The sequence below is a fragment of the Perca flavescens genome, chromosome 12 (genome assembly GCF_004354835.1).
Source record: "Perca flavescens isolate YP-PL-M2 chromosome 12, PFLA_1.0, whole genome shotgun sequence".
Lineage (NCBI taxonomy): Eukaryota > Metazoa > Chordata > Actinopteri > Perciformes > Percidae > Perca > Perca flavescens.
Window position 1 is genome coordinate 11,776,730 of NC_041342.1, and position 17,275 is coordinate 11,794,004.

General features: G+C 42.4%; 2 protein-coding genes across 4 annotated transcripts in view; one reads left to right on the forward strand and one right to left on the reverse strand.

Annotated features, from left to right (window-relative positions):
- The first annotated feature begins 1,941 nt into the window (after positions 1–1,941).
- On the forward strand, positions 1,942–4,123 carry ptger4c (prostaglandin E receptor 4 (subtype EP4) c). The gene is made up of 2 exons (XM_028593195.1): positions 1,942–2,802; positions 3,536–4,123. Exons 1-2 carry the CDS (start codon positions 1,942–1,944, stop codon positions 4,121–4,123), a joined length of 1,449 nt encoding a protein of 482 aa, XP_028448996.1.
- A 4,292-nt stretch (positions 4,124–8,415) lies between these two features.
- artnb (artemin b) overlaps positions 8,416–17,275 on the reverse strand; it is a 32,209-nt gene continuing 23,349 nt past the window's right edge. For all 3 annotated transcript variants that reach the window (XM_028594006.1, XM_028594005.1, XM_028594004.1), the window contains exons 3-5: positions 12,199–12,269; positions 9,797–10,010; positions 8,416–9,520 (exon numbers count right to left, since the gene is read on the reverse strand). In XM_028594006.1, coding sequence (XP_028449807.1) covers positions 9,009–9,520; positions 9,797–10,010; positions 12,199–12,269 — 797 coding nt within the window. In that variant the 3' untranslated portion in view covers positions 8,416–9,008. The remainder of the gene's footprint in view (positions 9,521–9,796; positions 10,011–12,198; positions 12,270–17,275) is intronic.

The following is a 17,275-nucleotide window of genomic DNA, read 5'->3' on the forward strand; positions in this document are numbered from 1 at the left end:
AATCTACCAGCCATGTTTGCTGGTGATCAAAAAAGTTAATTTAAAGCCCTGGCTATGTCCCTGCACTTTCCATGTCGGTGCCCGCTGTCATTGATGTGAACGCACCATAAGTAGGCGACGTTACTCAGGTTGTGTCAGTTGATTGATCGACTCATATAGATATAGGCAATAGTAAAATAATATATGATAAAAAATATAGAGAGAAAAAATTATAAGGAGGAAAAACCATTTAAATATGCAATACTTAAGATCAGCGTATATGATGGAATAGTGACATTAGAATGTGCCAGAGGCCACCAAATTTGGGGTATTACGGCCAAAAATGTCTCCGGGATGGCATTTCCCCAGACCTAACACTACACTAAAGCAGTAAAACAAAACAGTATGGAACGGTTTTATGGAAATGTCAGTGTTTCCATAAAACCGAAGGCTACTCGGAATCGGCGATTGGGAGAGACAAATGGGAGAGGATCTTTCAATAAAAATCATCCTCTTGAACAATCTTCCCCCCCCCTCCTTTTCAAGTCAAGTCAAGTGGGTTATATTGTTATTTCAACCACATACACTGTATATAGTGAGACGAAACAACGTTTCACCATGGATCAGGTGGTGTTACACATTTAAAATATATAAAAACGACAGACAGGCTACATTTAGTGCACACACATTATAGATTATACATGAAGTGCAATTACTACTTAAAGTAGAGCATTTAAGACAGACAAGGGACAGGACAGACAACAGCCAACAAAAGACATGGCATAAGTAGACTTGTAACAGAGCACTGGTTGTTAAAAGTTAGGTTCACAGTAAGGTAGAATATATAGAATTTAGCAGCAGAAAAAATATAAAAGATCACTGCATTGTGCATTGTGGGCTCTTAGTTCCATCCTGTGTGCTCTGTTTTGTTTTGACATCAGATACAAACGGGATTATGTATTTGTTGGTGCATTGGTAGCCTTTAATGGATCCATTTATGGATTCTTACTGGCATGGATGAAGTATTTGGTGAATTAAATGGACAACGTCATGCGTCTTTGAAACAATAGTCTGTGTTGTGCCATCGATTGCAACTTAATCTGACACACTGCAATCAATCAATGGTTACGTGTCGAGTGTGTGGCTTCAAACAGCAGCGTGAGAACCGTCTCTGTTCCTGGTGTTGTGTTAAAGGCGCTGACCTTGGTGCTGAATTTTGGGGCTTATGACATCGTGATCCCTTAACTTGTATTTCTGGACCATATTACACAGACTAGATTTAGTTTTCTACAGAAACCCGTCCAGCCTTATTGAGCCACAGGTAGGCCTAGTTATAATCCTGCATTCTAACAATAATGGAGCATATTGCATATTTAGCCTAGCAATCCAGAAAAGATCTTGTAGTTTATTATGGAAGTTAAATGTGGAGCAAAGAAAAAGAAAGAAAATATATTTGCCTTTTTTTTTTTTTTTTTTTTTTTTTTTTACAAAAGAAGGTTTTTAAGTTCTTCGTGCTACATGATATCAGATGTGGGCTCCTGGGTTTAGTGAGCTGCTTGCATTTTACCTCTGAGGCTGATAAATGACAAGCATTACAAGTAATGAATATTGATCATTCGGCTGTAGAAACGTGTTCCTGGGAAACCAGGCTCGCTGCGTTCACAGCCCGCACGTCACTCCCCTTACATCAGCACACAGCTTAAATACCCGTAGCACCGAGCGGTGTAAACACGACCGGGCAGGCACACCTTCATAAGGGTGCATCAGGAAACATACACACAGCTGGAAGCTGAACCCAAGAAGCACTTCAATGTGATGCACTTTATGCTCTGTCCGAAAAAAGCAGCTTACAGCATGTAATTTTACAGAATGCCTAGCAGCACTCTATATTTCCAGAGCAAGTTTTCGGAACAACGCAGAAAGTTCTTGCACTTCAACTCTTGTGCATCGTTGGTTATAATAATGATCAACGGCACTCTTGCGTTTGGAGAACTGGACACGAATGTTTCTGAGCCGCTGCCGCCTCTCTCTCTCAGCCACAACCAAAGTGCGTTCCCTGCGCTCCGGCTGGAGTCCAAGTCTCTGGTCATTTCAGCCACCATGTTCGCCGTGGGAGTCCTTGGGAACCTCATCGCCATAGTTGTGCTGTGCATCTCCAAAAAGGAGCAGAAGGAAACCACTTTCTACACCCTGGTGTGCGGGATGGCCATCACGGATCTGTTGGGAACATGCTTCACCAGCCCGGTGGTGATCGCCACATATGTGGCTAACCGCTGGCCAGGAGGCGTGCTGCTCTGCCACTTCTTCTCCTTCTCCATGCTCTTCTTCGGCTCGGCAGGCATGTCCATCCTGTGCGCCATGGCTGTGGAACGATACTTGGCCATAAACCACGCTTATTTCTACTCCCAGCACATAGACCGGACAATGGCGCGCTTTGCGCTCCTGGTCACCTACCTGGCTAACATTGTACTGTGCATTATGCCCAGTTTTGGCTTCGGGCAGCACGTTAGGCACTTTCCCGGGACTTGGTGCTTTCTGGACTGGAGGGCGATGGATCCACTGGGAGCCTGCTACTCCTTCCTGTACGGCGGCGTGATGCTGCTGCTGATCGCAGTGACCGTTCTGTGTAATTTGGCGGTGTGCAGGTCGCTGGTGGGGATGAACCAGAGGATCGGGATAGTCAGGACGGAGTTGTGTGAGCAGGGAGGATCGCGTCGCCGCTTCCCCCGGCTGCCGCTGGTCACCTCCGCGGCGGAGATGCAAATGTTTTGGCTTCTGATCTTCATGACCATCGTTTTCCTGGTCTGCTCCATCCCTTTAGTGGTAAGGGCGACAGCTTTATTTTAATTTGTTTTCCATTTATGCTGTCTATTCCAGAGATTTTCAACAAGGGGCCCGGGACCCCTAGGGTGTCCCCAGAGTTGCCAAATGGTTGTTCGAAAGTTTAAAAAATAGAAGAAAAACAAATCAAATATATGTCTGAACACTTACATAGGTAAGGTAGCCATCCACAGATACAGTTAAGCTTAAGGATTCACTGTGCCACATTTTAACATTAAAACATGATGTATAAATATAGGAATAGGTCAACAATTATTATTTGAATAGCTTAGTATTGTATGCACTATAAGAAGAGTATAAAAAGGCTCTAGGCCACCCTACATGTTATTGTAGACCCAGTTTAATATGCAACTATATATATAACGTAAGTGGTTCCTGCTCCATCTTTTTTTCAGCTGGGAGTACCTTGGCCTAAAAAACGATGAAGACCCCTGATCTATTGTTTAGCAACATTTGGGCATGGTGCGTGCCAAGTACATTTAGTTCTTATGTTGATTTTATGTTGATCTTAGGTTGTTTTTAGAATGTTTTTTTCTGTTACATGTTTGTGTTGTGAGGCAACAGATTGTAGCACTATGCCCAAGACAAATGTCCCCTTGGGGAAAGTGTATTATATTCTATATTCTATTCTATTGTAGTTATTGCTCTCTAGTGTATTTTTTTTTATTAAAACACTTATCTTAGACATTCTCTGACCGTGTTTTTTATCTGAAAGGTGCGAATATTCGTGAACCAGATATACGACCCTGCATATGTCTCTGCTGGGGGGAGGCCTGACTACCGCAGCGACATGTTGGCGATCCGCTTCGCCTCATTCAACCCCATCTTAGACCCCTGGGTGTATATCCTGTGCCGGAAGAACCTGCTGCTGAAGGGCTGCGAGAAGCTGAAGAGGAGCGTGGTCCAAGTTAAGGACAGTCGCAGTGACAACGTTGGCTGGGTAGGAGGTCAACACTCGCCTCCGTCTCTAAACAGCAACGCCACCAGTTACGCGTCATTACGCACAGCCAGCTACAGGAACGACGTGGAACACCAGGTGTCCAACAATAACACTTCGTTCACAGACTTCGCAATGAGGCAGGGGTGGGAGTACGACACCGCCCAGGTCAACTTCCACCCGTTCAGCGTCGAGTCGACCGCGACTCACGGCTGTGAAGAAGAGCTAGCAGCCGGTTGCAGACAGGAGGGGGCGGCTCCAGGACGCCGCGCGACGCAGCTCCTCACTGCGCACTATAGAAAAGTGGACATTGTCACCTGCACCTTCAGCACACCAAGTTCATGTCAGTCAGCGAAATGCCTTTGATGGACATTTGTCAAGTGCCAGCATCAGTTTAGAAATGTTTCAAAGTCGGTCAGCTGCTTCATCTGCACAGCACACTGGTAGCCGAATTCCACTGAGAAAAAGCAACGCTGCCAGTGATAAACTCCACCCTATGAGATCACTTTTGATGGTTCTGAAGCACCAAAGAGCCATAACTATGGAAGCAAATAATAAAAACCAAAATTCAAGTTTCAGAATTTCCAAAAAATAAATATCTTCAGGTTGCTCAAATTTAATTGGTCAAATTCAGATCCAAAAATTCAAGTTGAAATAATTCACATAGCAACATCTGGGCTACCCAAAACAGGATAGGCAATCCAGCCGGAATGCAATAGAACCGAATTCCGGCCTATCAGAGCACGGTCTGTCAGTCATGTGATGCAAGAAAGCTGCTCAAAGATTAAAACTCAAAGATGACTGGCAGGAAAAAACGACAAGGCTCTGCTCATTTGTCAAAACATAGGGTTGGAATTATTTCAACTTGAATTTTGGATCCGAATTTGACCAATCGATTTTGAGTAATCTGAATCTATTTTATTAATTTTTTGAGGAATTCTGAATTCAGAACAAATAAATTCAGATACATGGTTTTTAAAGTAAAATATTTCAATATTAAGTATTTAGTGGCTGTTAAAACTCAAATACTTATGTCTCTTATTTGCTCCCATACATATCAGCTTAAATGAATTAAACACTTGAAACAGCACTTAGCTGCTATGACTGTAATCATCTCAACATCAGCACTGGGTCAAACATCTGCCTTACATATATGTTCACCTGCTGCACAAAAGTCTCTAAATTTACATTTATTTTAGGCTTTTTTTTTTTTAGGTTAAGTGATCCACTTTGAGGATCTAAGACAAGGACAACATTTGATGTGCATTTCCAACATCTTCTTTATATCAACCACAATATGTCTCCATTCAGGTGGAGTCCTGAAAAACATCCCAACCTTCTACAGGCTAGCTTTAAGCTGCACGCGTACTGCGTATATAAAAGTATATACATACTGTATATACTTTTGGTGTCACTATGTGTGCTGTTACAAAAGCTGCTGAACATATTTTGTTCCAGTGTCCCCTAGCAAGTTACATTTGACCAATAGCTCCAATTGTGAGGAATCTGATTTGCTAATAGGACTTCTGCTGAATGTGCAAAGACAAATTGTGACAATTTCCAAGAAAACATAATCATACCCCATGGGTACAAATAAAAGGTGTGACACTCTAAGAGTTTGATACACTGTATAAATCCATATGTGCCATTTGCAATACATGTTTATTGATTATGTGTTGTAACACTTGATTTCTCACTTCTTTCTTTATTCCTTTTCTTTTTTTTTAAATCTACATGCTGCTAATTTACTCCGTCTGTGTTGCACGATGCAGGGAAAACTGAATGTAGACATTTTGAACCTCATAAGTCTTGTTTTATATTGTACATTTGCATATCATGTTTTGATAACTGCCAACGTGAACATATCACCTTTAAAAAAAGAAAATAGGCTCTATGACCGGTGGGTCTTTGCAGAGAAATAAAAAAACACCAAAGAGACAGCACACTGCTGCATTCTCTCCCTGCTCTGCTATTTTAAAGAACAAGAAAGGATCTTTAAGGGAAACATTTTTTAGTGGAGCAGACAGGTGGCAGGAGAGTGATGCTTCTTTCAGTTCAAACTGCAGACCACAGGTTCACATTTTGCTGTTTATTTTAGACCAGCAGGTGGCTCTACAACATAAAAAAAGGTAGTGGTGTTGATCCTGCTCACAGACCCCCCAAAGTCATTTTCAGGCTCTGCAATCAGTGAAGTAAACAATGATAACAAGATGTATATTAAAAAAACTTTATTCCCTTAAAGGATAATGTCATACAAAAATAAAGAAAACTTTATAATAATAATAATAATAATAAAAATAATAATAATGTGACATACTACTGGGAGTGTGTAACTAAATGGAAATCACCACTTTAAGATGGAGGTCAGGGGACTACAGATGAAAAATAGCCTTTTGGCTAATTCTGTCACTTTTAACCCATGTATAATCATGCGTTTGAATTATTTGTACTGTGCCCTTCTTAAATAAACTGACTTGAATTGAAGTGAGAAATGTTGAGGACCTGTAGTATAAAGGCTTCACTTGTTTGCTGCATACATTCTGGACATTGAGACTGACTGTGGACCAGCTGATATCATTACCCAGCTGTCAGACTCAAGTATGTGAAGTGAACTTCAGAATTTTAAATTTTGTTTTTTAAGTATACCACATCATTTCAATGTAGGTCAATTTCTTTCTGGTTGTTAGGATTTCTTTTTAAAGAGCAAATCTGAGCTTTTGGAATGTGTTTCTGTTTTATAAAATCACTCAATTAGTTTGAGAAATGTCTTTTGAAATCCAATCGAATTCTTCCCAGAATCAGCTGTCCAGACCAGGTTAATGATTAATGTAAATTTGAGCACAAAATGTAGGTATAGTAAAAAATGAAACAAAACAAATGTTTGTACTGTATGCGAGCCGAAGTAACTGTCAACGTGAAATCTTAATCTCGGCAATAAATAGATATTTATCTACAACATAGAGTTAATAAAAAACAGCTCTCATATGAAGCTATAATAAATAAATAATTTATCAGAAATAAATATACGTTACTTTTATACAGTAATACATGAAGATGCATGGCATCCATTTGGCGGAGTTCACCTGAACATAGAAATGACACAATGTAATGTCCCTGTTTTTATGTGGAAAAAAAGAAGTGATATAGCTTTTGTGAGGATGCTAGCTTCACTGTGAGTGATGGTGAACATCATATCAGTCTTTAGTCCGTATATATAAACACAGCGTCAGTCCTTTCGCTGAGTCTTTTTTTTCTATCTCTTGAGCTTCAGTCTTCAGGGCTCGCCCATATAAAATCAAAACATGTTCACATATGGAGTCTCTTTTATGTGTAATAATAACTGGTCTGGAGTATCCTGCAGTAGATACCAGTTATGCAGTTGAAAACAATTCACGTTTTAAAGACGCAACAAGAAATCCAGACTGTGATTCACTGGTGACTTTCCCCCTCGGTGGATGCTAGATCGGACCCACTACACGTATTGACGTCAACACAGGAAACATTTAGGCTTCAACGCTCTTGTTTGCCGATGCGGTTAATAATTTCTCCCTAATTTTGGATCACATTCCGGTTGGAACATGTTCGAGTCAGGCTGTTCTCATGAACTGTTAGTAGATTTAGCTAGGAAAAGCAATGCACTGTAATTCGTAAGTATTTATTGCTGAACGCACCACGGTGATTGCCGCTGTATAAGAACGCCGTGGACGGCTGGGTCGTAAAAAACACAGTGCTTTCAAGACAAAACAAAAGAATTTCACCCAGGGAACATGTTTTTTGTTCCTCGGGAGTGTTTTAATACAATCCACAATCTTTTTCCTAAACTTAACTAGTCGTTTGGTTGCCTAAACTTAACTGTCATCGCCACATGACGCTCACCTGAGAGGACTGTCATCTGGCGGTGCCTGTACCCGGCTACCAGTTACGTATTGGCGGCTAAACTCAACTACCAACTGCCGATGATACCACGGAGCTCTGTAGCCGGTGCTCTCTAATTTTGTAGGATATCATACAAATCGGTGTGCCTACATTTTCGTACTGTATTGTACAAACCTGTTCATAAGTGTAGTGGGTAGCGAGTGGTAGTTTTTAGTTTAGAAACTTTTATTTGTGATTTTGCTGCTAAACTCCGTAACAGTCATTTCACTGCTACATGCAGCAACAGCACCCTGGAAATCCAGAGTTCTCGCGAGAGAACAATTTGAATTTGCTCAGCGAGTCACTCTGGCATTCAGTAATGATGCTCATTAACTATGCCCTTGTAGCCAAGCTGCATCAATCACATCGGTGTATCTGATATACACTGAGACGAGCAAAACAGATGACAACTGCGACATCGAAGTCATTAGTAAACATGGCAAGATGGCTACGGATGAACACCAGTTGTTTGAAACGGCTTTGGCCACCAATATGAACGAGTTAGACTTGGCTTTTTATCTAAAAGAGGAACAGAAGACGGCGCACAAATCCTTCCTTTGCAAGAAGGACGTTTTTTGCTGTTTTGCCGACCGGATACGGCAAGAATTTAATCTACAAGTTAGCTCCGCTGGTAGCTAAGTGTATGGGGCTACGTCACCCCGTGTATTGTTGTGATTGGTCGTAGTGTTATCCAATTGCGTGCAATGAGATTTTCAAATGCATGCTTGGTGCCGGCCCTCGAGTTGGGCCATTTTCATTACTCATCGACAGACCCTTAATCTTTCGGATTTGGGTCTGGATTTCCAGGCTACAGCAACAGGCTAACGTCAGGGAAACCTGTAATCTTAGTGCAGATGTCGTTAATTTCTCCTCAATTTGGGATCACATTTGCTTCTGGAACATGTCCAGCTGTGTCGTTTTTTGGTTTAGAAGCCTTTATTGGTGATTTATACCGGTAGAAAGTGCCGCTATACTCCGTTACGGTCAATGTCCGGCTGCAATGATGGACAGGAAGCCCAAGTGTTGACGCCTGCACAGTATGCTCGTGTGGTGACGTTGACGTGCCTGGCGGGTCCGATCTAGCATCCGCGTTTTCCATCAGTCTCTGATTTTGACCTTTTCACCTGAATCATCCAGCTGCACTCTTCCTCCTCGACAGGAAATACACCACAGGAAACCAACAAGTGGCCTCTGTCACTTCCTTGCTCTGTGTGTTACAGCGCCCACCCTCCGGCTCTTCCCTGTACCCAGGCCTTCCTCACCCTGAGCCCCTTGACTCCTCTCTGTTCAGGATGGGTGACACCCGTCCTCGCCACCTTCTCCCTGGTTGGTGTCTTCAGCCCATACACATGCAGCTGGCAGCTGATAACGACTGGATGGTCCTCCACGTGGTCTGGGCGTCCATGAAGGAAACCGGCTCGTACCGGTCGGGCCGACAGCAGGGGTGGTTGCTAACCTTGCGGGCGGTGCGCCGGGGCAGCGAGCCGTTGTCCAGCAGCGCTTTCAGTGCCAGGTCGTAGTTTGTTCTTGAAGACTGGCAGGAGCCCACGCAAAACTTGAAGAGGACAATCTCATCGGAGTCAAAGCCCAGGCCCAGGTCCCGAACCCTCATCTCTCTCTTCTCCACACGGCAGTCCCTGCTGCTCTGTTTGGGCTGCCTGCTCTTACCTTTACCCTTTCTGTCGGCTTTTCCCGTCTCTTCCCCTTCCTCCTTTTCTTTCTTCTTCCTCTTCTTCTTTTTCTTTGGTGATCCGCTGGGTTGAGGTTCTGAGGGGTCAGAGGAGCGTGGCGAGCGCCCCACCCAGCGACTACTGGGATGGTCATCCACCTCATCTGTTACAAAGGGGTCTAAAATGGAGAGGAAAGAGGAGTGGTAGAGCTACAATGAAAATACATACTTATTCAAGAAATTATGAGTAATAGGGTGCAAACTATCCTGCAAAATCTACAATTTTACTTCTACCTTTTAACTTAAAATTACTTGTCACGCTTTAAATCTTATGTAAATATATTTTGCTGGCTCAGATACAAAGCAGATCCAACAGCTCATGCCCTCTTTCCACTCTAATACTGTCTGGTGAAGCAGATGTGCTGTAAATTACACTTTCATGAGAGCTTTAGTACCATACAGAGCGTGCCAAGTAGAGTAAGGGTCACTGTCGTCTTCCTGCTCCTCGTCCTCCAACACCTCTGGCAGCGTCACAGGAAGCTCTCGTTCCTCCTGGCCTGCCAGCAGGCCGGCGGCATGGCCCGAGTCTGAGCCCACACCAGCAGCACCAGCTTTCATATGGGCTCCTTCCACGAGAGGCAGCAGAGAGAGGAGCACCCACAGCAGCACCTACAGCAGACAGAAGTCACATGTTAGCTGATAAAGGGAAATCTGAGGGATCTCTGTAACTGACTTTCTTGCATGCTAAAAGTTAGCATAATGAATAAATAAAGCCAAGGGTTGCCACCAGGCCATTGAAAGTAACTACTTTCAAAGTACTACTTTTTAGTATTTTATCAAATTAATAATTCTTTTACCAGCATTAATTGAAATGTGGCCACTCGTTGGCAGGGCAACAAGCTGTAAACACAACATTTATGTATCATGTATCACCTTATAAAGTCGACATGGTGGAACTGTTGGCTACACACAGCTAGGATTGAAGGGACAGTCGCAGCTAACGAAACCCTTACAGCTCACAAATATTCATTAACTTGAAATCGGACACCGTTGTTAGCTTTATAAAACATTTAGTTAGACGTGTAAGTGGCGTGACGAAATTCAAACTGTAAATATACTCGAATTACGACCAAAAATGAAGCTAGCTAACTAGCCGCAATCTTGTACACATAGGATTGTAGGGACTGTCGCAGCTAACGAAACCCTTACAGCTCACAAATATTCATTAACTTGAAATCGGACACCGTTGTTAGCTTTATAATAATTTAGTTAGATGTTGTATAACTGGCGTGACGAAATTCAAACTGTAAATATACTCGAATTATGACCAAAAATGAAGCTAACTATCTGTGATTTGTAGCTACACATAGATAGGATTGATGTGACAGTCGCAGCTAACGAAACACCTAGCTAAACTTCACAATTATTAATTAACTTGAAATCGGACACCGTTGTAAGCTTTATAAGACATTTAGGTGTATGTTGTATAGCTAAGTGGCGTGACATTGTGTGTAACATGTGGTAAGAGATTGCTGGTGTAACAAGCTCGCTGACCGCGCTCTCACTATCACACAACTGGCCATTTAGCTAGGAGGAAGAGGGGAGTTACAGGCACTGGAGCTCTGTCAGGGCTGCCAGCCGTAACGGAGCTGACAGCAGGCCGGGCTCTGAAGGAAGGCTGGCCGGGCGGCGAGGCAGCAGCACCGCCGCTGAAGTCCGACACACAGTCTTACCATATTTGCAATTAGCCTTCAATTTTCGTAAAACGGCCCATATTTGAGCTTTATATAGTTGATTTCTCACATAAAAAAGTCTCAGAAGTGAATTTGGTAATGAAACATTGCAGTGTCTGGAATATGAGATTCTGTCACTTCTCTAATGTATGTGTATTGGGGATTCGCTCAACCAATCAGCGCGCAGCTCATCTAAATATTCACGAGCATACCATATTTGGAAGAAAAGCTCTTGTTACAAATAGGGCCAAAACACAGGGATGCATAAGGGCCAATAAAATATCAACCAGGACATTTTCAGCCCAGCCAATGTTACATACCCCATTAGGAGACCATAAGGAACAGTGTGAAATACTCTATAAAATCATTCTATCACCCCTTTAAGTAGATATTTGATGACACATTGTTCTCAGCTATTTCTAGAAAGTTAGAAATGACAGAGTTGTGCGTACAGTTCTGCTGTTGGATTTGAGCTCTCTTGTTTTTCTTACAAAGAAAAAGGTTCACCACCAGAGGAACTTTATGTTTGTTCTTTTGCTTCCATGGCGACCATGCACTTAATAACAAAACTAAGTTGACAGAGTGCTTTACAGATATGAAAACAGATAAAGAAAATGAGATGATACGTATAAGAGCACATAAAACATACAGCTCTTCAAAAGCTCTTGAAATGAGCTACAGCACTTTGTGTTAAGCCTATTTCATCAAAGTCTAATAAACTCATTAGGTCATAATATCTCGGCGTTCTTCTTTCCGCTCTGGATCAAACTTCGTCCACTGGCTTAGAATGTAGCAATGAAAGCTTATGCCCTGACATGGCTTGATGGAAAAAAATCAGTTCTGAGCCTTTCATTAAGAATGTATACATAGACATAACTCATTCTCTGGTTTAAAGTGGCCTGTACAGTGGAAATGAAAGATGATAAGGCTAGGCTTCTTGCAGATATGGTCATTTCATTATAAGGCAAGAACAGCAAATACAAAGAGCGAGAAAAAGACGAAGATGGTGGAAGAGATGGAGAGTAGAAGAAGTGACAGAAGATAAGAGGAAGAAAAAGCAGAAGGAGGAATGGACATTTTCAGGGTGCTCTTTTGGCAACAACAACGTACTGTTTGTGACAAACCTTGGCCTTTGCTGACATTACAGAGGTAATCCCCTGTCTATCCTTTCTCCGAACCCTCCATCTGGTCCCACCTGGAGAGAGAGAGAGAGAGAGAGAGAGAGAGAGAAAGAGAGGAATGTAAGAACAAGAACAAGGCTTGACTCTGTCAACTTTCCTCCTCCCAGAACTCCCTTTGGAAAGGTTAACATAAACTAAAGACACAACATGCGGGCAATATGATGTCTATACATTCACAATTGTCCAGATACTGTAAATACAAAACAAAACAGCAACAGTCCTGTGGGCCCCTGAGCAAGCCAACATGTCACATAAATCACGTCCTCAATGCACGAGAACGGCGTGTTTGTTGCTGCTTCAGTAAAAGACCAGTGTTTGCTGCCAGCTAGCGTGGCCAGCGTCGGCTTGTCGGTTCTTACATCCATGCAAACAACCCCAGTCCGCCAACAAAAGGCAGCATCTGCGATACACTTGTCAAAGGCATTCTTCAGGGTTATTCCTGTGGCAGAGGTACAAGCAGGGGGAACCAGGCATAGCCAGAGCACTTCGCGGAGGTCCCAGACAAAAAAACCACAGAGATGCAGGACAGGTGATAAGAAGTGTCACGAATGCAGATGTTTATATATGGTACGTGCAGTGTGGAGGACTGTGCTGGCCGCCACACATCCCGTAACATGAGGTCATCAGGTTCTTTTGTTGGCCCCCCAAAAAAAGTAAAAGGTCAGCGGAGGTCAGAGCATCACGTACTTCGAAAACGGAAGATGTAACGCTAACACTTTACTTGAAGGTATCTACATAAGAGTGACATGACACTGTCATGAACACATGAACCCTAACCCTAACTCTAACCATAACTTGTCATGACAAAAACCGACACTAAAAGAAGCGTTATGTCATAAACGTTTATGACTTGTTTATAACGTTTGTGACACATTCATGACTTATTTAGATACCTTCAAGTAAAGTGTAACGGAAGTAACTTTACTCATTCGTTTCTCATCTATCTTGCATCAGTTCTACAGAAAAGTATTGTTACAGGAAAAGTCAAGGGATCACCAAAGTCATTAGGACACAATAAGCATCTGTAACAATTACATTGCAATCCATCCAATGGTTGTTGACAGTCTGCACCAAAGTGGTGGACCAACCAATAGACACTGCCATCTCTTCGTTGTTTTTCGGCAAATCATTAGGTCCGGTGGTTGCCCATAGGGCTGGGTTAAAATAATCGATTTTCCAATTAAAACCGATCTTTGTTTGAGTGATCTGATATTGATTAAATAAAATCCAGATATCGATCTTTTAACATATGCCTAATCGCCATGGATGTACAGTAGAAGTGCTTTACACAAACGTTTGGTAAACATTGACCTGGTGCATGGTAAAAAATATTTGAGGGTTGTTTCTAGCTTGTACAATTTACAGCAGAAGTTCTCCGAGAATGTATTTGAGGGGATGTTTACTTCTCCTCATCACCAGTTGCATACAGTAAGTTTACTGGTTGTGACCAGTTCAACCAACGAGTGTTTTTCTCCTTTCTCCTTTTTTTTTTTTATTATAATTTTTTTACAATTTACAAGGAAAAAACAAACCTTAAAGACAAGTTTGAAAAACATGTGTGTAGCAGATATAGGTCTTTGTTTATCTTGTGACCCCTTCTGGGGATCGGGACCCCCAGCTTGTCTATAAAACGTCAGAAAACAGTGAGAAATGGCCATCACAATTTCCCCAGAGCCCAGTAGAATCCAACCATTAGTTCAAAACATGTTGATGCATTTAATTGGAACTGATTGATTGATTGATTCAGTTCATTTAAAGAGTTGTAGGGGGGCCCTTCTGACCACGGGCAGGATTTTTTGCAGATCCAAGCCTCCCGCAGAGTCTCAAAGAAGCCAAATTAGTGCACGTCTTTAAAAAGCATTGTAAATCCCACTTTCCTTTGGCCTCTTTTAAAATTTCCCATAACCCTATTTTGTTGTTTGTACGCTCTTGTTCGGTCTGCCTCTTTTACTCAGTTTCACCTTTCTTTCACCTGTAAAGTACTTCTGTTTTGATAAAATGCTGTACAAATAAAGTTGGTGTGCTTGCTTGCTAATTAACTCATCAGCTCAGCACTAATTTCGGACCTAATGTCGAATTTTTTGAACCAAAGCTCTGGCCCGCAGATATCTCCAGCATCTTTGAAACCACATCTGTCATCTCTAACATGCTTTGTATAACCTCGGCGCTGAACTACAGCAATGCTTTGCGCCCGTCGTAACGTATTCAAGCATGTATTTGTAGATCTCGCCGATATGTGTGTGGACCATGTTTATATAACAGTCCAAAACAATCCAAGCAGTTCTGTCTGTGCAATGACATGGAAGACTGACAAAAGGTTACAGATCACAGGTCAGGATAAGACCTGTTGATGCATTTATGCAATCCTGCTTGTTCCAGCTGAAGCCATCCAGTGGAAGGGAAAGTAAAGTTACAGACGCTGAGGGCAGACAAAGTCAGCATAAATCAGCCACACAGACAGAGTGCACGCCACCGCTGCAACCTAAAACCAAACTGTGCTGCCTCCTCAGCCCTCCATCTCCCTCCGTCTCTGAGCTGATTTAAAACCTTTCAGCAGTGCGAGGCGGGACGGAGGAATACAGATCCTGGCCGGGGTCTCAGGAGAGGTGCCATTCGGCGTCCCTAACGCCACAGCTGGGAGTGTTTTAGCCCCTTTTAGATCAGCAAGCTGAGAGTCAACGCGGGCCTGTCTGCTGGTTCATTTCACTCCGGGCACTCTGGAGCTGTTTCCAGCCTGACGCCTGCAGCCTTTTTCGGGGATGAGGCGAGCGGGGGAGTCGAGGGGTGGAGAGAGAGGGGGAGCGGGACACTGGTCCTGAAGAGCTCCAGACTGACACAAGCCTACTGATGGCGTGTGCACAGTTTCAGATCCAACAGCGTGTGTTTAGAAAGCCGAGCATGTGTTTCTTCCTCGTTTGGCTGATTAAAGCCTTTGGTTTGTCCATCGGGGTGGATGTCTGCAGCGGGCAGAGCGGAGTTCTTGTCACCTTCTATTTGCATTGTTGGTCCTCTGCGCTCCAGTTGTTATTCCAGTTAGTTAAGTGGGAAAGCCCACCTGAAGCACATCCAACCCATAAAGCTAGAGCCGGCTAGTTTAACCAGAGTTTATTCTGCTTCTCTGAATTGATTTCACATAGTACATAATACTGTTTAAGTGCTTGGAGAGGACGGACTTGGACTTTGTTTGGGGGACATTTACGAGGTAAAAGAACAGGGTTGGGGATTGTTCACTGAATATCATGAACACTGGGCAGCAGCATTATGCAATAAAGCAGGGATATTAAGAGAGTTTTTATTCATCCTTGCCAGCATTTGGACCTTCATCTTACATCCATCATCTGATATCAACCTTATGCAGTAATAACATATTTGGTAAATTGAGTCAGGGGCGATTTTTAGGTCAATCCTGGCACCTCTAAATATTATTGTTAAAAAAAAAAGTCTGTGTTTGTATCAGCTAAAACTCCACATCCATCCAAAAAGGTAGGTGTCAACCACATCAAGCCAGCATGTTGGGAAGTGGTCGTAAAGTCAGCGATGCTGTTTAAAGTGCTCATATTATGCTCATTTTCAGGTTTATAATTGTATTTAGAGGTTATATCAGAATAGGTTTACATGGTTTAATTTTCAAAAAACACCATCTTTTTGTCGTACTGCACATTGCTGCAGCTCATTTTTTCACCCTGTGTGTTGAGCTCTCTGTTTTTGCTACAGAGTGAGGCATCTCACTTCCGTTCCATCTTTGTTGGGTGTCGCACATGCGCAGTAGCTAGGTAAGGACTACTAGCCAGTCAGAAGCAGAGTATGAGGTCGTGCCACGCTAGCAGCTAGGCGAGCATTATAACGTGTGTTACAAAGTGACGCACGTTTGTCTCTGAAGTAAAGGCTGGACCACAATAGAGCTGTTTGGAGCAGTTTGTGAACAGTGTTTTCTGTTGGATCTTTGGGGTGGACTTTGGGCTTTTTCACTTTGTAAACCTATAACGTGCACAAAAATATATAACACAATAAAGGAAAGGGAAAAGCCAAAAAGCATAATATGAGCACTTTAATAAAACTAAATGGGCATGATTAGTTTCAAACGGGTCCATTAAACTCTCACATCAAGATATCTGAATGAGCTGTATAGGTCTGACACATGTCAGCTAGGCATAGCCTAGGTAAGGTAGGTTTAGAGTTCTGCATGAAGTGAAAATAATAATGATCGAAATACTGAAAATATGCTAATATTATTATCCCTTTTTTTTTCCCTTTCCCTCTTTCTGCAAATTGTGGTAGCCAAGTCTTGGCATTGTAGAAATTGGATGTGACAAACTACTGAGCCATTCACGTGTGATTATATGGCCTCATGGTAACCATTTCCAATGTGTTGACAGCAGACATTTTAATATTTGAACTTGACAATACTGTGTAAAATAATCTATTGTGAGCTAATGAGTTCTGTTCTAGGAAAATCACAGCATCAGGAAACTGAACCCATAATCTAAACGCCTGGTTCATTCAAAACCGCACACATCTGTAAGTTTGTAAGTTTTTGATGCTGCATATTGGAAATATCTGCTTTTCCATTGATGGATATCTGATTTTGTTTCTCCACAAAAAACAGCCAGTTTAAAAAGAGAGAGTAAGGGCAAAATGATGTGACTTCATTGCCCACAGTAACCCAATATTCAATTAGAGTAATGTCATAAATGGATCAATGTATACCTCTTATTAGATAATAAAGACTCATTGTTTGTTTATTGTATTTGTCTTTTGGTTAACAGCACAGACAGGGAGAGAGGAGGATAGAGAGGGAGGGAAGGAGAGAGAGCATGACAGCGTTGGAACAGAGAAAGAGACAGTGGACAGGTAACGTTAAGACCACATGGTTATAATGCCATGGTAGTCTCTGTCTTGCCTTCATTCATTGTAGTGGACTCCACAGTGTTATCTTTTAATGTGATGATTTATTCAATATTTGCATAATTCCATTTTATTTGTAATACTGCCTCACCTTTGTAGTAATGGCCCTGTGGCG